Source organism: Mytilus edulis, chromosome 2 (genome assembly GCF_963676685.1).
Source record: "Mytilus edulis chromosome 2, xbMytEdul2.2, whole genome shotgun sequence".
NCBI classification, from domain to species: Eukaryota; Metazoa; Mollusca; class Bivalvia; order Mytilida; family Mytilidae; genus Mytilus; species Mytilus edulis.
The window spans coordinates 17,760,761-17,785,417 of NC_092345.1; the positions used below are offsets into that span (position 1 = coordinate 17,760,761).

The 24,657-nt window shown below is 30.7% G+C and overlaps 1 protein-coding gene across 12 annotated transcripts in view; it reads left to right on the plus strand.

Moving 5' to 3' along the window:
- The window catches only part of LOC139511605 (serine/arginine repetitive matrix protein 2-like), a 48,737-nt gene extending 24,747 nt beyond the window's left edge, over positions 1-23,990 (plus strand). For 4 of the 12 annotated variants that reach the window (XM_071298497.1, XM_071298496.1, XM_071298506.1 and 1 more), the window contains 15 exons: positions 1,172-1,726; positions 2,288-2,352; positions 3,401-3,484; positions 3,864-3,896; positions 5,738-5,885; positions 6,718-6,793; positions 8,055-8,242; positions 9,369-9,634; positions 11,286-11,548; positions 13,508-14,021; positions 14,775-15,740; positions 16,307-16,462; positions 16,883-16,928; positions 18,329-18,358; positions 20,691-23,990. In XM_071298497.1, the coding sequence (XP_071154598.1) occupies positions 1,172-1,726; positions 2,288-2,352; positions 3,401-3,484; positions 3,864-3,896; positions 5,738-5,885; positions 6,718-6,793; positions 8,055-8,242; positions 9,369-9,634; positions 11,286-11,548; positions 13,508-14,021; positions 14,775-15,740; positions 16,307-16,462; positions 16,883-16,928; positions 18,329-18,358; positions 20,691-20,837 (3,537 nt within the window). In that variant the 3' untranslated portion in view covers positions 20,838-23,990. The remainder of the gene's footprint in view (positions 1-1,171; positions 1,727-2,287; positions 2,353-3,400; positions 3,485-3,863; positions 3,897-5,737; positions 5,886-6,717; positions 6,794-8,054; positions 8,243-9,368; positions 9,635-11,285; positions 11,549-13,507; positions 14,022-14,774; positions 15,741-16,306; positions 16,463-16,882; positions 16,929-18,328; positions 18,359-20,690) is intronic. The other 8 variants (XM_071298501.1, XM_071298500.1, XM_071298503.1 and 5 more) reach the window with 5 other exon arrangements.
- Positions 23,991-24,657: the final 667 nt, after the last annotated feature.

Consider the following 24,657-nt stretch of genomic DNA (forward strand, 5'->3'; position numbering starts at 1 on the left):
CGGTATAATACATTTTCGCTTCAATTGGTTTGACTTGGTGTTTACTGAATACTTGTAGCAGAGATTATAATACATGAGCCATACATCACAGTTACACTAACGAATGCACAGCATGATCAGAAAAGACATAAGTGTTTTGTTTATGGTTCTACAACAAAGTTGTTTGGGCCTTATAGTTTTGCCCTTCAATGTCTGTCTTCTGTCATTCCGCAACAAACTATTATACATATTTCTTTTTCTAAATGCCTTCAGACATTGAACTTCTTTTTGTTATATGTGAGTTAACCTTGATGAGTTACATATCAATTTTAAGTCTTGTTCTGCTCTCAGTCTGCTAATTTTTGTTAAAACTGCGGGCTTTGGAGGTGGTTTGGACTTTGATAAATTGTTGAAAATTTCAGTTATCCTTACTTTTTTCTAAACACCTTAAGATACATGTATATGGCTGATTTTTTGGTATGTAAGTTACCCATGCTGAGATACATATCAAGTTTAAAATCGAATAATATCATATGCTGGAAAAAGCTTGGTTAAAATGGCATTGATCTGGAGGTATTAAACACTCATGCTGAAAACATAAAGGTGTTCTTAAAATATAAGGTTGATAAACTTTACATAACCTGGAACTACATTAATCAAATACAGGAAAGACATTGTTAAAGAAAAGTATAAATGTAAATATTTATCATTGATTTTTTTGTTTAAAAAAAAAAAATATCATGTAATGTGGATTCAATTATTTTCGTGGGTATACATTTCTGTGGATTGGTGAAAACTTGCATCTTCGTGGATATTTCATTTTGTGGTTTTGTCAATCTCTGTATTGAAAATATGCTAATCGTTAGATATTTAAATTCATGGTTCACATGTACCTCCAAAACCTCCCAAAATTGGTATTCAACGAACAATAGATGTATTTACACTTGTATGCAAATTTGTCCGCCATTACGTAGAATCACACAGGTTCCCGTAAACTTTGACATAACAATTCAAAAAATTTTACGTCACAATAAAAAAGTGATTGTTTCTTGTCGACGTCAAAAGGTTATTCGGAGGCAATCTAAGGTCATTTGGAGACAAAATTCAGCTAAATACCAAAAGTGTAAATACGTTTATAATGAATCCTCAGTAATATGTCTGTTCTGATGTAAAAATATTTCTTTCTTTTCAGATGGAATCATTCAAAACTTTGCTGGAAGAAAAACAATTAACTCATGAAGAAAAGGCTAAAGTTTTTGACCAGGTCAGAACAAACCATGAAAGACTGAGACATGACTATTTACAGTCAAAAGAAGACTATAACGTTCTGAAACGGTCACAGCCTAATTTAACTGATATTAATTTTGATGGAGACAAAGAGCTAGAAGGAGAATTATTTAGACTTGGAATGAAATTCGATGAAATCCATGAAGCTATTGAACAAAGTGAAAAAGAGAAAGCCTCGGAACGACAGCCTTTTCAGAAAAAAATGGTTGATGCAAACACTTCCGACATGTCGGATGTTAATTCTAGTGACCATGAAGGTAGATCTGTTGACCAAATGAAAAAGAAAATGAAAGGAACCATAGCTGGTGATGACTTGATTAAACCAAGAGAGAACTCTGAATTTGAACAGAAAGTGAAACAATTACATGAGGAATATAGTGCTTTAATGGATAGGTATCGTAGACTGAAACAAATGGCTCAGACACCAGAGAGGGAAGAGGAAATAGATAACCTTGTTCGTGTAAGTGTCTTTGACTTAATGTATAAAGTAGCTTCTTTTTTGGGGGGGGAATAAGAACTTTCTGGTAAAATGTGTCTGTTTATATAGTCAAAATACAGTGGATCAAACACATTTGTTTCCATTTTTACCACAAAACTGGTCAGTGAAAGTACCGGTACTGAACTTTCTTTACTGAACATTAATTTGGGATTACACCTAGCTATAGCACTGACACATAAGTCGATCTTATACAAAGTGAAGAAATATATTCAACAGAATAGGAATTATGTTACAATCTTATATGTCAATATTTATAAATAAGAAATTTCATATTTTCTGCACTTTCATATGATCATTACAAAGAGAATGTGCTGTTTTGTCTGGCAGGTTTCACTTTTATAAAACTTTGTGAACTCACGATTTCAATTTTTGGTGTTAGAATGAAAAAAAAAGATATAAATGTATAGTTATAGTGCATATGAATTTAAAAACCCATCAGATCTGTTGTTTCGATAAGATATTTGAAGAACAGCTTTACATTGATAGAATTTTATTTACGAAAAGCTATATTATATTTTGTAGAAACTAAGAAATATTTGTGACGATGAACCTGACATATTTAGAATGCCAAGGGAATTGCAAGAAAGGTAAGATCACTTGTTCATCAAGTTACTTAAGGTTAAAGGTATAGCCAGACATTTGAATTTGAAATTTGAATTGATGTCTTTGTTTCAGCAGAAAGCCAGTAATTCTTGCATGCTTTTTTATATGCTTTTTAATGCTTAAGCTAATAATTACAGTTTATGTACTAAAATTTAACAGATTGAAATTTAACATTCATATTCATAATAATCTTTCTGTTTACTATATAATACTTTCCTTTTAATGTAATACACAGTAAAATTAAGCAAAATTTATGTGCAGATTATACTCAAACTATTATTGTGAGGCTTTATTGCAAAAAGCTTGTCAGTCCTTCTGTCCAACAGACATTTTTGCCACATTTCACTCACAAACTGTTAAACAAAATGATTTTATATTTGGTTTCTGCTTGACAATCATGATTTGTAACCTGTAAGCTCTTTATGAAACTTCTAGATAATGTCTTCTTGAAGTTTTTTTACAGTTACTTCCTGTTTGCCTATACTTTGAATATTTCAATATGTTAAAAAAAATCAAAAAATGTCCATCAAACATTTCTCCAAAACTACTGAATAGATTAACGTTATTATAAGTCGCCGCCCAAAAGTAACCAGTTTGACATATACATACATATATGCTTTTTAGATCTCAGAAACCTACTTCTCATTTTCCAATACTTTGAAAAAGGAGTGGGGATATGCTAATAAACACAATAACACTGCATTCTTTTTAACAACATGCTTTTACTATATCATCAAAGCTCTCAGATGTTTTTGAATAAATTACTGGTCTATTAAAACTACACCTGCGACTTCTTATATAATATACTGCATGTACTTAACACACATGAAACAATATAAAGATGGAAAACATCAGTTATATAACGCATGTTCACTTCGCAAATAATGTAACTAGTGCTAACAAGAACACTTTTAACAGAGTCATATGCAAAACATGATTTTATTTAACACGCATAACTGGCAATTAAGATAATATTGTTCCATTTTATTTTTTATTAATTTTCATCTTGCTTTGCTTGGCTTTCTAACACAGCCATCATCTAACTCCTTCTAACAGTAGTACAGCAGCTTCTAGTCGCAGCAGTAGTACTAATTGGTTTAATGAAGAAATTGAAAGGTAATTTGCATACTGATTATTTGTATTTTGATCATGATGTATTGTAAGTTGGACATAGTTATCTGTAAGTCTCTGAGGTAAAACAAATTGTGACTATGGCATCAACAAATACACATAAAAGATATGAAATTATGGACCAATATACACAAATATGAATAAGAACCTTGTGGAATTGGTACCGCGTTAACAGGATATATCACCTGAAATGAATTGCAACCCAAATACTTTGAAAATATTTAGAAACAATTGTTAATGCAGTTGACTGTTAAAATTTTAGTTGAAGAAAAATTTGAATAAATGAATGAAAAAATGCAGGTGTATATAGTAAAGGAATCACAATATTGAAAGTTTTATCAAAGTGATGGTACATTTTTTACAGTTCCTCACCAGAGGAAATAGATACGGATGATGGGTAAGTTAGAAATGGAATTCTGGGTAAAAACTTTCAGCTGAAAAATGTTAGACTTATGGTACTGTAAATTGAGAGAACTTATTGCTTGCATTTATTATTTGGATATCGTCATTTTAGACTAAAATGAGATTTTAATTTTTGTGATAATGAGAAAAATCCTGTTTAATTCGTATATAAAAAATTTGAGTTTAAATTATTGCGATTATATTCAGTGGCATTTTTTGCAATAATAAAAACATTGCAATAATTTCTGAATTATCAGTAACAAAGTTATATGATTATTTAACTGAAATGCCAGTTAAAGATATTACAGTGAAAGCAATTTTTGGCATTCATAAGAATTATGGATTTCATGATTTATTTTGAAAACAGGAAGTGTTGAATTGGATACCCAGAATTCCATATATCGCAGATGAAAAGATGTTTTTGTGGAATTGGCTAAAATGGCAGATTTGTCACTGTATTTAATTTCATAATGTTATGTATATATTTGTTATGAATGTTTTATACATGTATTTAATAGTCACATTATCATCACATAACATTGGCTGTAACATTTAAATTTCTGCTCATTTAGTGATACTTGCTATTTTTGAAATGTTTATTTATTTATTGCAGTTTAGATTTTAAACTAGTTTTTGTGAATTAAATATAGTGCTGAGAGATCAAATATAGGGAAAGTGCCATTTGCTTTGACAACAAATCTTAGAGGGGTCTGTAGGTGGTCTGTTGCATGGCAAAATTTCTGTCCCTATCCAATTTACCATTTATTTTGATAAAAGTCAAAATTTCCCACCCTTCATTCTGGCTCTTGAAAATATGAAAGTTATACATCCATATTCATATCTTGGCCACAATACACAGTATGTGATAGTAGGATAAGGCAAACTGGTTTATGGATGCATCTTGGGAGAAAAATAGGTCACTATGACCTTCATTTATGCTTCATTGACTATGATTAAGTTTTTATCCCAGTTCCCAAAGGGTTCATAGATGTAAATGAACTGTACTGAAGGGTAATGCTATAACAAATAGATAATAAACTCCAGTGAAAGTGTTAAATACTTGTTGTTCCAGCTGCAGAACTCTAGCTGTAGTTCTGTATATATGTGTATTTAAAGCATATTATAACATAACATATTTTTATATAAATACTGTCACATTTAATCAATGGTTATTATTACATCTATAATTTAGCATGACAACTTCATTTTAACATAAGCTGTATTGTATATTGGTTAATGATTTTATACAAAATAGCTAATCAAATTGTTACAACTGGACTGGATTTATTGCAATAATAATGACACTTTTGGTTATTTTTTTTATCACATGTACATGTAAATTGTTACATACTCACATGGTGTATAATTCACTTTTTGCATCATAATTACATGCTGTTTTACGTATTTCCACTTGATTTTAAAAATTTAAAAATTTTATCAGTTTATTTCCAAAATAGTGTTTCATAAGCATCCATCAATAGTGAATTAACATAAACACAGTCTAAATTATTTCTCAAAATGTAAAATTTTCAATGTAATGAATAAAATTTTAATAAAATAATTTATAATCATTCACTGACTTGCCCAAAAAATTTAGAAAAGTGCGGTTAGACTGTCATGTCTATGATCTGATACCTTTCTATACTGATAAGATAGCTGTGACATATTAAAAGTAGTGAATTTTTAAGTGCAAATTTTATTCTTCACCAGAGAGGTCTAACTGACAAAAACACGTCAAAATAACTCAGTTTACTGCTATGAGTTCATAATCTAAGGTATCATGTTTATTTTATGAGTGATTATTTTGTGTTTGACTAATCAGTTAGCCTATTACAGGTGGGAACAAATTCATGATGGTGATGAAGAAGCTAGACTCCTAGGGAGGCGACGCCCATCAGAGGCCATATCAGAAAATGGACCTATTCAAAATGGAGTCAGAAGAAAAGAACCTTATGCAAGTGTAGAAAATCAAAGTTTTACAAGGGTTTGTAGAAGTGAACGTTTTTACAACTTAATTAAGAAATAATTCTTTCATGCCATGCTCTATGCTCATTTTAACATGGGTAGGCATTATATTTTTTAATATCTTAATACCAAGCGTTAGCGAGGTATTAAATGTTTACAAATATAATGCCTACCCATGTTAAAATGAGCATAGAGCATGGCATGATAGAATTATTTCGATTCTAATAGGAATATTTTGAACTTTTGTACTTCGAAGCGGACCTATAGTAGACGCTTGAAATGTCGCCATTTTGATTTGATAAACAAAAATGTTATAGAAAAATCAACAGTTTATCAATAAAAAAAGAACAGAAACTTTAAACTTACTTTTAGAATGTTTTTATTTAATTTCGCAGCGAGCAACAACAACAAAAATGTCCATTTTAATCTCTGGCGTTGTTCAAAATTCATCTGACGTTGCAATTTCAATTGTGACGTCAATCACATGCAGCCCATGTTCTATTCGAATTAGAACATGGCTTTGTACCCAAACGTCCCAAAGCTAAAGAAGAACGTCATATTAGAATTGATAATACAGAAGCTTAAAAAATGAAATACTGTGTAATTGTCAATAAAACTGAATTTTTAATTGACCAAAAAATGTTGAATATAAAAGGCAAAATGAAGTATTTGTTTACATTTTTTCTTCTTCTCAGATAGGCATGCATGCGCATGATGAACAAATGAATATATTCTTTACCAAACAACTTTGTTGAAAAGGTTAAAAACATTATATTTTGTAAATTAGACTTTTTAGATTTCACTTTACTTTTGGTTGAAACAATGAAGTAATTTGTCACATGTTTTTACAGGGAAGAGAAAATAATCAAAATGCATCTATGGAAAACGCTCATGACAGGTCAAGGTCACACCAAGATATGAATGGAGGTAAGTACTTGTCTCATTTAGTAAATATGGATGATAGAGGAGCAAAGAGGTTATTGACCTGGAAATAATTTGAATTACATTCTGAAGTGTACAAAAAGTTTGAAAAGGTCTGATGTTAAAGTTTGATGCCAGAATATATGACAAATGACCTCATACTTGTGTGTGCAAAAGACTCCCTAAAGAAATCTATTTCTCTTATGGTCATCACTTTTACATGTTAAATTAAATATTCTGCAAATTCTTGATCTAGGCTTTTGCACATACCATTAAGACGTCAAATGTCCTATTCTGGTGTCAAACTTTAACATCAGACATCGTCAAACTTTTTGTACGTTTCAGGATGGAATAAAATTTGACAAACAATGATTTTAGGTAAAAAGTGTGTGTGTGTGTATTTTGTGTATCATTGAAGAAATAGCATATGTATTTTGTCATGGACGAAATGTACATCTTCATAAACTTTGAAAGACATAAATGAGCTTAGGATGTGTAGTGTAACACAAGAAATATCTCTTCAGGCAAGGATAACAAGCCACAAGCCCACAATCATAAGATCATTTTTGTTTAAATGTTGAATTAGATATGTTCGAGTCGATCTGATAGACTAGGTTACTGCTCCACCTTATAAAATAAAGATTGCTGCATTAAAAAACAACAAGTAAGCTAAACTTTCACAGCAAATTATACATTAGAATACTGTGCTACGATTATAAGCTTCTTTTGACATCTGAGATTTTTGTTTTCTATCATCTTTTGCCATGATTTGTACAATGAAATCTGTTAAATGTGATTTCCAAATTCCTCATGGCCTGTTTGCTGAAGAGTTAAACAAGTTTTAATCATTTATAAATGTTCAGCAATTTAAGTTTGATCATTTGATTTTAAACAGTTAAGTGGTTAAGTGTTTGTAATTTTGTCAACAACAGCCTCTCCTGCACTGGGATACAGGATTTTAGAAGAAAATGACCATAAAAATGTAAAAGTTTTCATTTTTTAAGAATATTTATAAAAGATACCATCTTTATGTATCGAATTCATTATCTTTAAGTATCGAATTCATTATCTTTATGTATCGAATTCATTATCTTTATGTATCGAATTCATTATCTTTATGTATCGAATTCATTATCTTTATGTATCGAATTCATTATCTTTATGTATCGAATTCATTATCTTTATGTATCAAATTCATTATCAGTTTATTTTCAAATAGCAAATCAGGCAACAAATCATTAAATTGGAAAATTTTCCTATATTATAGATCTAACAAGAGAAAGTGGTTTACCAGGATCTTACAATTTTTCTGGTAGTCAAGGTAGCTTATCATCTAGAGACAGTAGAGGGAGATCACCCAGAGAATTTGATCGATCATTTGATAGAGATTCACCTCATTTACCTCGCCCAAGAAGACATGATCTTAGAGACCCTAGACGAATGGACAGAAAAAAGGTTTGTGAGAATTAGGGTTTTACAATAATGTTCTCATTGGTGAAGGCTGTACAGCATGTACAATGACTTGTAATATTGCTTTTATTTTGTACAGTGACTTGTAATATTGCTTTTAACAGGCTATTATTTGAACTTGGAATTATTTTTAATTATGGAATTCGCATATTTTCTTGTGTTTAAATTTTTTTATAAATTCCATGTTTATTTTGTATTATGATCTTTTGAGTGGTTAATAACACTTTCCATACAATGTATTTTGGTTAGATAGTGTTGTGCGCGGCACAGTACATTCTATTGAAAATATACTATTTTCTTTGTAATAGAAAGTGTTGTGCGCAGCACAGAACATTTCAGTACAAAATAATCATGGAATTTATTAAAAATTTCAATAACAAGAAATCAAGCAAATTCCATACTTAAAAATAATTCCAAGTTCAAATAATAGACTGTTTTTTATCTTCATCATTAGATCTCTAGTGTATAATTATCTTGTTGTCAATAATGTTCTCATTGGTGAAGACTGTACAGCATGTACAGTCACTTGTAATATTGCTTTTATCTTAATCATTAGATCTCTAGTGTATAGTTATTTTGTTGTCAATCATGCACAACTCCTTATTGAAATATGTAAATAAATATGTAAATAATGCTGTTTAGAATTGAATAACAACAAAAGTTGATGTAATTAGTATAATCATTTTTGCTCTGCATTTTTAATTTGGATTGGAAGGAAACATTATTAAACCATCTAGAAAATTGTGTTTTTCTTATAAAACATTAGGCATAATTTAATATCATGGTTGTGTCAAGTTGTGCAATCATTATCCAAACAGAAATACAAGTTGCTGAAGTTTGACTAAGGTATGATAACAAGGATCATTTGAAAAAAAAGATTCAAAATATTCTTCAATCCTTTCAAACTTTACTTGCAATAAAAAAAAATCAAAAATGTAATTTTTGTCATTTTTCTACAAGAACAGTTTTCAATACATTGTGTTAAAAAATCATGTAGTAAATAAAAACTAATTTGTAGCTATGCCTTCATTCTTTCATGAAAAATGATACAATCCCACAATAGCTGCTTATAGGACCTGTAATTTTAAGATATTTATAAACTCAATTGTAGCATAGTATGTCTGGCAGTATGCAGAGTTTACAGGATAGTGGAATATCAGACCAAGAGAACGGGGCCACAGGAGGGGGATCACTGTCAAATATTCCAGGTCCAGGCAAATTTAAAGAAATGACCAAACAAAGAAATGCTGCTGATGCAGACAGTGGTTTCATTGGTTCAATTGTTGGTTCAGAGGTCAGTCAACTGTCAGCAAGGCAACAACAACAACAACAGCAGCAGCCATCATTGAGACTAAGAGGTCCACCTGCTTCACCAAGGTAATATTTAGATAAATAGTTCACAGGTTTGGGTGTTAAGTCAGTAGTTGAATAATAGCATGGAGTATTGTTAACTTTATGAGATTGTAAGTTGAAGGCCAATTTTTCAAAATAAAAAAACACATAGATAACTGTGTAGACAATTTTTTAAACAAAATGTAAAAAGGATAGGGTATATTGATTCTTTATAAAAAAATATACAAAAGTCAAAGCACCTTTTTCTTTTTTAGCTCACCTGGTCGGAAGGGCCAAGTGAGCTGTTCTCATCACTTGGCAACCCGTGTCCGGCGTCGTTGTCGTCGTAAACTTTTTACATTTTGAACTTCTTCTAGAGAACCACTGAATGGAACGAAACCAAACATGGCATGAAGGTTCCTTATGAGGTGCTGACCAAGTTTTATTACTTTGTAGTTGATCCATCATCCAAGATGGCCTCCAGCAGGGGACTTAGGTTAACATAGGACCCTATGGGAAATTCATACAGATGTCTTCTTTTAGAGAACCCCTAAATGGAATGAAACCAAACATGGCATGAATGTTCCTTATGAGGTGCTGACCAAGTGTTTTTACTTTGTACCTGATCCATCCTCCAAGATGGACGCCAGCGGGGGACTTAGTTTAACATGGGACCCTATGGGAAATACATACAAAGGTCTTCTTTTAGAGAAACACTGAATGGATTGAAACCAAACATAGCATGAATGCTCCTTATGAGATGCTGACCAAGTGTTGTTACTTTGTAGTCGATCCATCATCCAAGATGGCTGCCAGGGGGGACTTAGTTTAACATGGGACCCTATGGGAAATACATACAAATGTCTTCTTTTAGAGAACCACTGAATAGAATGAAACCAAACATGGCATGAATGTTCCTTATGAGATGCTGACAAAGTGTTGTTACTTTGTAGCCGATCCATCATCAAAGATTGCCACCAACGGGGGGACTCTGTTAAACACAGTATCCTATGGGAAATACATACAAATGTCTTCTTTTAGAAAAGCACTGAATGGAATGAAATCAAACATGGCATGAATGTTCCTTATGAAGTGCTGACCAAGTGTTGTTACTTTGTACTTGATCCATTATCCAAGATGGCCGCCAGACGGGGGTTTAGTTTAACATGGTACCTTATAGGAAATACTTACAAATGTCTTCTTTAAGAGAACTACTGAATGAAATGAAACCAAACATAACAATATTAAACCAAATTTGGCCCATAACATCATTATAAGTATCTGTTACAATTTTTTACATTTTTTAATATTATTTCAAAATCCCAAATAGAATCAAGTGAGCGACACAGGCTCTTGAGAGCCTCTAGTTCTTTTTTTGTTTTTCTATCTCAAAGTCAGTGAGGACCTCAAGATGAATCAAAAGCTCAAACTTCCGTGCAAATTACAGACCAAAAACATTTTCTTTGTATTTATCTCAAATTTACAGTGTATACATCAATACGCGGAAAAAGCTCACACTTAAGTGCAAATTAAAGATAGCCCCTATCACTGGTTTGATTGGATTGCTTTACTTGGTACCAACAAAGCTACATCTGTATATGAAGAGCACCGATTCTTTGTAATATCAACAAATTACATACTTTTACATGTATTGAAATCTTACATATGATAGAATAAATTGTCTGACATTTTGTAGACCCAATTCAAGACAAAGAGATTCAGACAGTTCTATGGCAAGTGCTCGTGTTAGAAATAAGGATCGTCCACCGTCAAGGGATTCTAATCGTTCAAGGAATAGGAAAGATCAATCTTCACAGTCTAGGGATTATACTGATGATAGCTATACTTTAACCACAGAAAGTGAGATGAGTTTTGAGATTCCGTCAGAACGACGTAGCAATAGAGGTGGTAGAAAGAGAGGAGGTAGTTTGGAGAACACCATAGAAGAGGAAGAAGAAGGTAACTGTCATACTGATAGCAACAATATATTTTTCTAGTTTTTGGATTAGACGTGTACATAGAATTTTTTATTTACATTTTATTAGACAAAAAAAAGAGTTTTTGATTTGTATTACACTTTTTATTTTTCATATGCTTTAAACTAAATATGAGCACAAATTTCTAGTTTATTGTTAAAGTTTTTTATTTCATGCTGCTGTTTGGATACTGAAACCTGTATGGTGTTATTTTTCTATCAGTTTCATGATTTCAATAGAACTATAGAACCATTTGTAGTCTTCTTTATATATAATTTTGTAAACAATGATAAAATTCCAGGATCATCTATAAGTTTTACTACGCTGGATGAAAGCAGAGAGTCCCATCAGCCTTTTTTGAATTTAGGTCGCCGTTCAGCAAATCGGAAGGGTTAGGATGTTTGTGTGTTTAGAACAATCACTGTCTATTTCCATTAGTTTTATCACTGTGCTTTTGTCCGTGTGATATTTCACATTCCTATCATACCATGTCACATTTGAAATACATATTTATCATATTAAAGTAGATACTGGTCTTATTCATAAATTTCTGCATTTAAGCAAGATCCAATTCCATGAAAGATCAAATATTAATTAAAAAAATCATGCGGGATATTCACTTATTTGATAACGCAGATTATTACGGTACTAACACCACAAATTGTATATACTAACATTTTTTTCATTGAATTTTGGAATAAATAGTTCACCATATTCATACATACATAGCCAATATTACATTTGTCCAACATGTGTGTTTATTTTGCTCTGTTACTTTCCATGATTGTTTTGCTAAATAGAAAAACCTTAAATGCTTTCCATATTAAAGAGTTTCATTTATTTGAAATAAGCAGCTATTTAAAGGAATAGAGAGAATTGGTTATGTTTTTAATAAATAAAACTTTTTTCTTTTCTGATATCAGAATTTAAAACAGTATTATCTTTTAAAAGGGAGATCACTCATCATCTATATATTTCTTTAGTTTTACACATTCAATAAATGATCCTTCCTAACACACATTTATTTGTGTTTGGGCACCATACATTAATAAACAAATAATCAAGTTTTTGGGGCTCTGAAGGAGAGCGGTAGGTATGAAATAATTCTCTGTTAAATAAACATTTTTATGTATTTCTCATAGATTATATTTTCTCCTTAATGGTTTGAAGATTTTAAAGCCTCTTTTTATAATTATATTTCATTATATGGATTTTATATGTGAATAATTTTAGTTTTTTTAGTTCCTAGTCTAAAAAACCTTCAATTGATATAATTTTTTTGAGATAGATTCTTTATTCCTTGTTCAAGGCATGTATCAATCTTGACTCTAAAAAATAATTTTGCAATGACAAATAATACTTGTAATTATTTTTTGGATATATTAATTTGATACATGATTTCATGCCCTTAATGTGTCATTGGTTTGACTTAAGAATTGCAGGCATGTTTATTATCACGTCTGACTTGGGCACAAGAGTAACAGCATTTAGGAATAAATTATAAGTAAAATTCATCCTTTTTTCTTGATTTGGGAAGAGACGTCTGCTGTCTAAAGCCAGGTTGATGCAGCAAGGCTACCACATAGAAATGTAGTGTTAATGTATTTTATTGTCAAAAAACATTGAAAATAGTATCAGACACAAAGTTTGCAACTTAGAAAGTCTTCTCCATTACATACAAATAATAGATAACTTAACACAATAAAATATATGTAAATAACATCATATTCAATATTAAAATGGAGACATGAAATGAACAAGAATTGAAACGACATAGCTTATTGATTTCAATATTTTTTCATAGAAATGTAAAGAAAACTGTTTATGACAAGAGAAGATATATGTAATATATTTCTTTAACAAAATAAAGAAAAACTGTAAACTTGCTTTATTTGTAGAATTAATAAAAAAAGAAAACTAATTTTATTTTCTTAAATTTCAGAGAGACCAAGGTCAAAGCAAAGTCAACACTCTAGAGCCAGTGTTAGATCACAGGACAAAAGATCTCCACAAAAATCAAAACAAAAATCTGCAAAAGCTACTAAGATGTCAGATGATGATTTGACTCCTAGAGCTACACCAAATCAAAGTTTCTCAAATAGTTTTAATCGAACCAGTGAACTTTATTCATCAGAGGAAGAAACTCCTCGACCCTCATCCTTAAACAGATCTGCACAAAAACTGAAACCCATGAAAGCCTTTCCCATAGACCCTAGACCAGATTCAAGGTCAAAGGGTGAAAGGCCATCAACTCCAAGGTCAAAAGGAGAGAGAACTCCAACTCCTAGATCTGGAAGAGCAGAAACTCCAGTGAAGAAACAAGATATTCCCAAAACTGAAATTGTACGACAGACTATGAAACCAGAGGTGAAAGACATGGCTGCCGGTTCAGATAGTGAAGACACAGTTGAAGAGTCTATAGCAGAAACAACTGCTACTCGAGGCTCAACAGGAAGGTGAATATCTCATGCCTGTCTTGTAACTTGAAAAAACATTTTTGCATGAGCATGTGTTGTATCCTGTGGATTAATTATTATTCGCTGGATACCTTTATGTAGGTTTCGTGGGTACAGATGAACCACAAATTTTAATGTTCAACGAGATACTAAAATCTATAAAGATGTATCCAGACTTTAGCAGAACTGCGAAATCAAATATCCACCAGGATGCCAGGTTTCTGTAATCCACAAAAATTGGTACCCACGATAATAAATGAATCCACAGTATATCAAACTTTTCTTAATTGTTCAAAGTACATTGATTCATTTAAAATAAGCTTATTTCAATTCGTATGGCATTACAGGATATCACAATCACTACCATTTCATGATGGGAAAATACTTTTCTATTCTCTCAAAAGTTTCAACTGTCACAAAAATGTGTTGAATGCCACAGATTCCTAAATAGTAATATTTGCTCTATAGACAGTACATATTATCATCATTCATTTAACAGATACCTTTTAAGTATGTGATTTACTAAACTGAACTTTCTTACAAATTTTATCTACCTCAAGACTAAAATATTTATGTGTTGAAATTGATGCTTTCATTCACAAATAAAATTTTAAAATTCAAACAATTAATTGTTATTTGAATGACTGTTAAGAATGAATTAAACCTATTAAAGTCAGATATCAAACCTAATACCATTTCTGACTAAAACAAAAGTTGCATAAATCTGAATTGTTTTTATTATTCTTTTTGTAGTGACAGACTGAAAATATTACAGGATGAAATAGGACGATTGAGGGAGGAGTTTCAAAAAGCAACAAACCAGCAGAGACAGGCTTTACAGCAACAACTGCAACAGCCACAACCTCTTCCTCAACAAACCAATCAAAATCAAGATCAGTATTTTGACCCAACAGAAGACCCCTATGCCTTCATGAGAGGACCAAGGAGGAGAGCTAACTCTTTTTCAGGTGGTCCATCCAGAGATTGGGATGAGTGGTTTCGCTATCCTCTACAACATAATGCCGATGGAGATATTCCACTTGGTTATGCTGCAGCCGATTCATATGCTCAGCGTCCTCCTCCACCGGAAGTATTACCTGAACCACCTAGATCTCGACAGAGAACTCGTAATAGAAGAAGACATCGACATGGAGGGGTTACAATAGAAACTCAGACCATGAATGGTTACGACTCTGACCAATCACCAACAAGAGCAACTGCATCTACTGTAACTGACGACCACTTATTAGAATATTATGTGCCTAGATATTACACAACAGGGACTCAGCAAACTCAACCGAGGGCCCCTAATATGCAGAGATATTCATCTCAGCCAAATCTTGCATTTACAACTACCCCTCCCCCTCCACCAGCTCCTCCTATGTCAACTCATATGCCAACAAGCTCTTATGCCACACCTATATCTGCTGGGTACAGAACAAGGAGACAAGCACAACAAGTACATACATCACCTCAGCAAAGACTATATTCATTTGATGACCTTGATGCAAGGGATCAAGGTCAAGCTCAGCCTGCAGGATATGTGATTGTTGAACCGCAGGCTGGACAGATACCAAGACCTGCTCCACCCCAGTATTCTGTAAGGACTGAGACATGTCCTATGTGTGGGGGATCATCATCCCACACTCATGGTGATTATATATATGAAGTGCCAGTAGAGAGACCGCCAATGGCATATATGGTACAAGGTTCTCCAAGGTAGGTTCAAGAAACATAAAAATTAGGTTTGCATTTCAGGACTTAGTACCAACAAACAATTCTCCCACCAATAGAAATCTTCTTTTTGTTGATAGTTTAAATTAATAAATTTTAAAATTTCCACACTGTCATCTAAAGGGATGTATGGACTTGGATTGTAGAATAGAATATTTAAATTTTCGTTTAGCTCGCCACTTTGTTGCAGGTTAGACAAAAATCTAAATTTTCTATTCTAAAATAGACTTAAAGGCTAAGGAATGCAGTTAATAGCATAATACATGTTGTTTTAGATTTTTTGTGAATTGTAATGTTTTTAGACAGCAGATAGATTGTTAGATAATAGAAAGTCTGAAGTTTTAATGATACATGATCGATAGACCACTCAGTTCAAGATGACTATGACTTTGTTAATATAGAATTTTGTTTTTTGGTGTTTGCCTAGTACAAAACAGTATGTTCATATCCAATAAGATATCAGTGTTCTGAATTTGATTGAAATATTTGTGACTGAATGGCAAGCAGCAATTACGTGTATTAAAAAAATACTTGTAACCATGTTTTTTCAGAGGTAAACCACCACGACCAAGAAGAAGATCTAAATCAGCCTCATCAAGAGTTAGACATTATTCTCCAGATGGCAGAAACAGAGCAAAATATATTGTTAAAGAATACTACACAGAAAGTTCTAGTGCTGAATCTGAAGATGAAATCCATGTCAGAAGGTATTGGTCTTATAAGAAAAAATGTAGATTGTTCTTATAAAATTTGGAATTTAAAAAAGAAAGTAAAGAAAACCCATAATAATCATTAAACCCAACCCCTTCCCCTAAAAACAAGTATAATAACAGGAAAAAGGTAAAATTACAACTATTGGGTCTTCTAATTCTTATTTCTCAAAAGGACTTTGAGATTGAGTTTGTCATGTGGTCTTGTCTTGTCAAGGCTCATCGTTAAACAAAAAGAATAGTTACAAACAAACGCAAACTTGTATTAACAATTTTTCTCACAACTTGTAACTGGTAAGATCAACTTGAATTTTATATAGAGCCTTCTAAAATCTAAAGATGTAAGTAGTTCTACTTCTCAAGCATGAAACTAATTTGAATTATACAACAAAATGTATATACTGTTTTTTTCTACAGAGGGAGAAACAGAGGAAGAAAAGGGCGAGGAAGAAAATACAGAAAGGTAAAGCTAAGGTTTCGTGCTGGGGGTCAAGGTCAAAGTAATGCTTCCAACAGTGGTAATCATGTCAACACTGTGAATATGTCACCTAATATCTCTGGCACACTTAGTACTATTTCTCATCTGTCGTCTGCCAATCAAAGCACTTGTAGTCACAATACTGCTGCACTTCCATCTGCTAATCAAAGTACTGGTCAACTAGATGTCCATTTAATACCACGTGTCAGCACTCCTGTTACTATAGTGACAGATGTCATAACTAACTTTGCTTCAGACTCTGAAGGGGTATGTTGTGCATGTGCATCTGTTGGCTATATAGATGATATTTCCTTTCGTAGATAGCTATGGTGTTTTTATCTGTTTTTGCCTGTAGATACCAATAGTGAAATTTAAAGTTGTGCATGAAGTTTTAAGTAGGTAAAAAGTATAGAATATATTGTGTGATGAATGAATGTCATGGCATGTAATTTTTTGTAGTGTATTCTACATGGCATGAATTTCTTTGAGTTATTTTTTATGGTACCATAGGTTTATATTGGCTGAAAGTTAGTAGAATTAAAATAGCAAATTCTGCATTTAATTTAATTGAAAATCAAGATAGATAAAAGTAATAATATTACTTGCTAATATACTCAATGTATGTACCTGTCTATGCATTCCAGCAGTTTTAAGCCACTGACTGTTTATGTTAACTGCTTTATCCCAACTGTTAGAGCTAGTTAGTTTCTCTTTATTTGTCGCCTGCAATGCAAGTGTCATAGACAAGAGATAGAGAATGGAGATTCAATTGGTATGGTGTCAACAGTGGCATCTGTTTTTAAAGTATTTTCATGACAACACTAACTTTGCCAAGCAGTCCACAAGTTAAGATTATCTTCTTTTGGAGTTACGATGATCTTCTGTAAAATTTTGATGGCTATTATTATGGTAACAAGGCCACATATAATACTAAGACCAAACACACACAACAATACCCTAAATATCAACCTAGCGGCTGAGTAATTCTTGAAAACAACATGTGTACACACAGAAATTGGAAGAAGACGAAGCCATGTTGGGATCATTGTAACTGCAATTAAGATGATCAGTTTTAAACCAGTGATTATCAAGAGATATCTTTCTGACCAACATTTTGATTTTTATGTCCTGTTTAAGATTGTTCCTTTGTAGTTTATCCAGCTAGAGTTTTTGTTAATTTAGTTACCATTAAGTTGTGCGCATTAACTAACCCTAAATTATCATTATGATGGTAACTTTTTGGAGATCTGTGCCATATTGTGGTTTTTATCTAGATTCCATGGTTCATTGAACATCGAAACGTCATGGTTGGACGCTTAATCACTATAAAAGAACAAATTATACTCTTCTACTTTCACAATAATGTTAAGTACTTTAATTGATAGGCACACTCAGTTTCTGGCTTGCATGTTAGGGTAATGTATAGTGAACTGGATGCCATTCTGATATAACTCACAGGCATGTGAAGTCATTAATGCACAGCTGTTGATATATAACAATCATAAATTGTAATTCATCATGGGCTGATATCTTGATAATCATTTAACTTAGAGTCTTTTAAGGCTATGCAATACAGTTATAGGGGAGGTAATGACGTTGCTAAAGTAAATTGTTATTTTTGCAACGTCAAACTATGACTTATCGGGGAAAAGATTCTGTTTTTGACTGATTTTTATCATTCTAACTTAATTAACTTGAAAATGAGTTCATGGACCCTCTTTTTTAAGATGCCAGTTTGGTTTGTTTACATAAAAATATTATGTGTGCCAATTTTCAAGAAAATGACAATGATTCAACTTTTTTAAATTCGATAAATATACAGCAAAAACTTATGTTTTTTTTTCTACACTGAGTTATTTGAAAAAACAAAATGCACAAATTTAAAGGACATCTATATAAAACAGAATTTAAATATAATTTAAAAAAAAAAAACAGCTTGTATTTATCTTTTAAAACAAAAAAGGTTATGTATTTCTTTCGAAAAGAAAATTACGTCCACAAATCCAAATTTTGAGCAAATATATAAAATTTCGACCTCATTTTACCCAAAAGTAGAACATAAAGTTATATTTTTTATTACATATTTAATTTAATCAGGCAAAAAATAGCCTATATGCAAATTTTGAGCAAAATTTCAATATGGGATCAAAACTGTATTGTATGGCCTTAAATCATAAGATTTGAAATTCTCAAAGTTGATATTTTTATGCCACTGCTGTATGATTTAAAAACCTGATATTTGATTTTTTGTGTCTTTATAATAAATTAAAAATTGTTGTATATGTACCTGTTTGATTAAAATTTAAGCAGGGTTTTCAAAAGGAAAATCTGGTTATAAAAGTTGGTAAGGTTTGTGGTCTAGCAGCTTTCAACGGTTTTCATGCAATTACCAATGATTTATTTCACCACTGTTTTTACAAATTTAATTTGTTGTTACTGAAGATAAAATGGAGGTTAAATTGAATGTTGATGATTCTCACTTTTGCCTTCAAGAGTTATGGTTCTTGATAGACTGGAAATTGGACTTTGTTCGTTTACATGAAAATACTTATGAACTGTTGTGCCAATGCTTTTAAAAAAAATCAAAATGCTGTTACTAATGACAAAATGGTGGTGAACTTCAATATTGATGATTTCATTTTTCCCATTCAGGAACTATGGTTTCTGATAGATTGGAAAATAGACACCAAATGTGGCAGGTCAAAAAAGCCTGAAATTGCCTTTCAAAATACAGAAAAACTCACTTGCTGTCAATTTGACAGCTTAAAATTTCTTGTTCAAATCTTATTTAGATTGAGGAAAAGAATAAAGTTTTGATTACAGAAAAAGTCCCCTTTTCAACACAGTGTTGATTTTCAATTATCTTAGACATAAATAAATATGATGAATTGTTTGATATTTTATAAAATCAATAAAATAATAACGCTGCTTTGTAAAAAGCTAACAGATACATGTAAGAATTTTTTATTGCACGAACTTAAATTCCATGTAAAAATTATAACCCGTTAACACTTTTGTGGTAGTGTAATTTTTGATAAATCTAAAATTAATTATAATGAGTGCCTTAATGTCAGAGTATGGGTTTTTGACCAATACATAAGAAATATTGGTTTTAATTTGGTTGAAAACTTGTTCCTTAACTTTCACACGGTTATTCAAATGGCAATTTCTCATGTTTTCAACTGCCATGTTTATACTTTGTATCAAAGTATCGCTCTCCATAATTTTTAGTATGCACTTCTTGTTTTATTTTTTTTGAGAATGAGATCCAGGCTGGAAATTCAACTTTTGACATATGCTTTAAGACAACTTGATAATTTGACATGTAGTTGAAGATTTAAAAATTGTGTTTTTGTGAAGTGTATTTTAATGTGTGATTTGACCATACTATTTTGCTCTTTATGTTTCATTTGTATTGCTAGATAATTTTGTTCATTGTTGATAGTGAATATTCTGTATTCCTTTTATTCTTTTTAATATTTTAAAAATGTATATATTTTTTCATCATGTCAAATAATATGTATGCTCTCAGTGATAAAAGTAACTATTGATTATTTAATAATGTTAGGAAATTAATTACATCTTTCAGAAAATCAATTTTTCTTACCATTCTTTCATGTTACTATTGTATATTTTCTTAACATAGAAAAAAACATTTTGGTTTAAACAGTATATGTTTCTTTTCATATTTGAAAATTGTCTTTACTGCCATTTAAATAAAATTAATTTCTTCTTTATTTTTCATAGGCTAGATCAGACTATGAGGATGAACTGAACAGGTCACTTAATTTGACGGAAGAAATCGATGGTTTGACAAGAAAAATGATGGACACTGTAGATGGAGAATTACGACGTGCAGGACGGAAAAAAGAATTTCGCTCGTCTATTTGGTAGCACAGGAAAATCTTGTGGAATTATAACAAAAATGGAAGCTGTGATATTCTGATCAGGTTCAGAACAATTTGAGATAATATAGTTAAGAAATAATTAACCAAGATGACTTAGCTCAACAGTTAGACATGAGAAACTTTAGTTGATGCCTTAAATACATTAAACAATTGCCCATGACTGTATAATTAAATAAAAGTGCTGGTGCTTTGTATGTATACAAAAAAAACTATAACCTTTAGCACCTTAGGATATCATTTTTTCTACGATACGATATAAAGCTTCGTTAGTACTGTATTATGATGAAAGAAGTTGCATTTATAGATGTTTTTTAAATGTTTGACCAATCAACTATATACCTTGTCTGTGATATTTTTAATTTATTATAACTTATTTATATTGTTTTTTTATGTTTATACCAATATGTCTTAACAAGGATGCTTGTTATTAACTTTTGAATGAAAATTTTATGATATTTCTGAAAATTGAAGTTGCAATACTTGGAGGAAATTAAAAAAGAAAAAATCACTATTCAGCAAAATGTTGCAATTTCTTTTTTTTTATATTTTGAAGTAACAGAATAAATCAGAATATCATTTTTATTTTTCATCTAAACAGACTTCTTAACTTATCTGGGTTTTTTGTATGTGTCTTTAATGTCTTATATATGATAAACAATATGTGTAATTTTTAATTCCATCCAGTTATTATTTATTCTAGTATATGTTTTAAAGTTTTACATTTTTTCTTGATTTTTTTAAGGAAGAATATTTTCCATTCCAGATATTTGATTCATAATGTTTTACTTTGTTTCATTTTTTATCTGATTCCATCCATTTTTTTAATGTCTGTGATTTATGTTTTAATTTGTGTTTTATTTTAACCAGTATATATGTTTGTCTTTACACAATATTTTATATCTTTTTTTTTTTCTTTCCGTCCCATACATATCAGTATTTTATTTGTTATTAAGCTGATACACCTCCATGTGGATTTGATGTTAAAGCAATGTTAAGATAGAAATGAACATATCATTATCTTTGTAACAAGTACCATATCATTTTGTTATTTGCTCCAATGAATTTTTTTGCTGGAATTTGACAGAAAAATATGAGGATAATTATGATAAAGATTTTTAAAGTGGATATACAACATTAATGGTCTTGTAACCAAATAAGGAGTTTTTCCTTTAAAATGAAATACCTAGAATTGAAATAATTAAATGAATTTTCTTTGGTAATGTTGTCCATTATATTTGATGTCATGTAAGAATGTTTATATATGTAAAAAAAAAATCTGTGTTAAAAACCTATTTAATTACCTGAAACTTGAAATGAAAATTTTCTAGTTAAGATAAACGAGAAACTGAATATTTTTTATTTAAAATTCTCTAAACTAGAATTGATCTTAATACAAGTAAACACTTAAAGTCTTATTTGTGTGCCCAAGTAGTTATGTATAAAAAGAACCTATTCTGATTTTTAGTGCACACCATTTGTTGATTTAGGTAGATGGTTTTTGGGGGTTTGGATCACTCATGTCTTTTCTTTTTTTTTGTTACTTCCTGTCTGTAATACATGTATTTCAAAAATAATATTATTTCTTTTAAGATTATTTCCCTTTATTATAATACTATGTCATTTCGCCTGTTATGCAGGGTTGTCTCATTGGCACTTGTACCTCATCTCTGCATATTTTAAAAATAGTTCCATAAATGAAACAAAATCTAATCATAAACATACATAGTGCCTAAATGATTATTACAAAAGTATTTAAAATTCACCTTACATTTTGTAATTGCATTTTCATTTCTAATACAAAGCATAGTTGGAAATGCAGTATGAAGTTATTGTAGGAAAATCAAAACTATTTAAAACACAATGAAACATATTCATGTAAATAAATCCATATTTAATTTTACATTTTCTGATTATAGGCATTGTATTTTAACTATCATGAAACACGAAAGATGTTATTTTCTTCTTCATGATAAAATTAAAAAAAATTGATACAGTTTTGTACTTGTCAAATGACAAAAATAAGGTATTAACAGTAAATATCTTAATAAAGGATGAAATGGTCAGTTTTCATTATTTCTGATATACCTCGGTACTTTTGTAATGTTTAATGTGCCTCAATGAACTGTAAAGCAGTAATTATACCATTTTAAAAAGCAGAATGTAGTTTTTAAATGTATTTAAAAAGGTGAGAGGGAGAGCTCTGTGATCACACAAGTAAATTATTCAAATAACATAATGCAGATTTATTATGATTTTCCGCAATAATTTTCCAACAAATCAAATAAAAGCAAACATTACACTGTATCCCTTATTAAAACAGTTCTTAAAAATGTAAAAAAATCATCTAATGATACTCTCTCAAAAGAATTTGTAATTTTTTTTTTTAAATATTTGAGTGTCTCAGTGTTAATCCACATAGAATACATCTTATTTAATGTACCAGTACATATATAATTGTCGCATCATCATTTAAACCAATTACATATGCATTAATCATGATCAGTATTTATTTGAGTTATTTTTTATTGATGACTATTAAATATATAAGAAAAAGTATATATTAGAGGTTATCATGAACAGAGAGTTGTGATTAAGTCATTTTTCTGGTCCATGGAATCTAAATTTCACAATGTAATAATAAATATATCAATTATCATCTTTGAGATGAGCTTATCAAATGTTTAAAGTACATGCAAATATATTCTTTCTATATATTACATTTTTACCCTCAAACTTCAAATGGTGTAATGTATGAAAAGCTGCAAAAATTGCTTAAATTTCACATTTTCCCATTGAAATTTATATACAGACATCTTCACCAAACAAGTATATGCTTTAAGATGTCATTTACAAAGCTAAAAAGCATTGCAAATACCTTTCTTAGGGGTCACTTATTAAATATTGCAAAAACAATATGCCAATTATGATCAATTTATATCATCATTGAATTAGTGTACTAAAATTATCATATTTAATCCCATATAAATTATCTGTAATCAGAGATTCCATATCTTTTATGTTGGTAATTTTAGGGTCCAAAAAAGACTTTATCACATCTCATCTTATTGGAGTTACACAAACAAGATTTATCAATGTATTTTTAGAGAAAGAAATACAAATAAATTATATTTATCTACAATTGTCTTTTCTTATTTAATTCCATATTTTTTTATAATACAATTGCACATAATTATTATTCAATGATATTGAAAATGTTTTTAGGCTTGCTTGTGACAAAGTTTGCAAAATGTGAGATATGATTACAATGCTGTAACAGAAAGTATTTCATAATAGAAATAAGAAGATATAGTATGAGAGCCTTGATAAGACAACTCACCATCTAAGACACAATGTATAAAAAAACACCATTAAAGGTCAAAGTATGACCTTCAACACAGAACCTTGGCTTCTACCAAACAGTTACTGTAAGTTATTAAGGGCCTAAAAATTACTAGTGTAAAACAATTCAAACAAGAAGGCCAAATGTCTAATCTGTATACAAAACAAGAAACACTTATCAACCACATCAACAAACAACAACCCCTAAACATCAGGTTCCTGGCTTAAGATGGTTGCAAACAAATGAAGCGTGTTAAAACCCGCTGCTATAAAGCTTAATATTTCAGAAGATAGAAAACCTGGATGCTCCATACCTTGTATAGAGATGCCTTATGTTGCAAATCTTTCTTTATATGTCCATCACCCTTTACCTCATTTTCATTGTTCAGCAAGTGTTAAAAAAATGTAAAGGTTTTTTTTCCTTTGAATTTCTCACTTATTACAAGTAGTAGGATAACAACACTTGG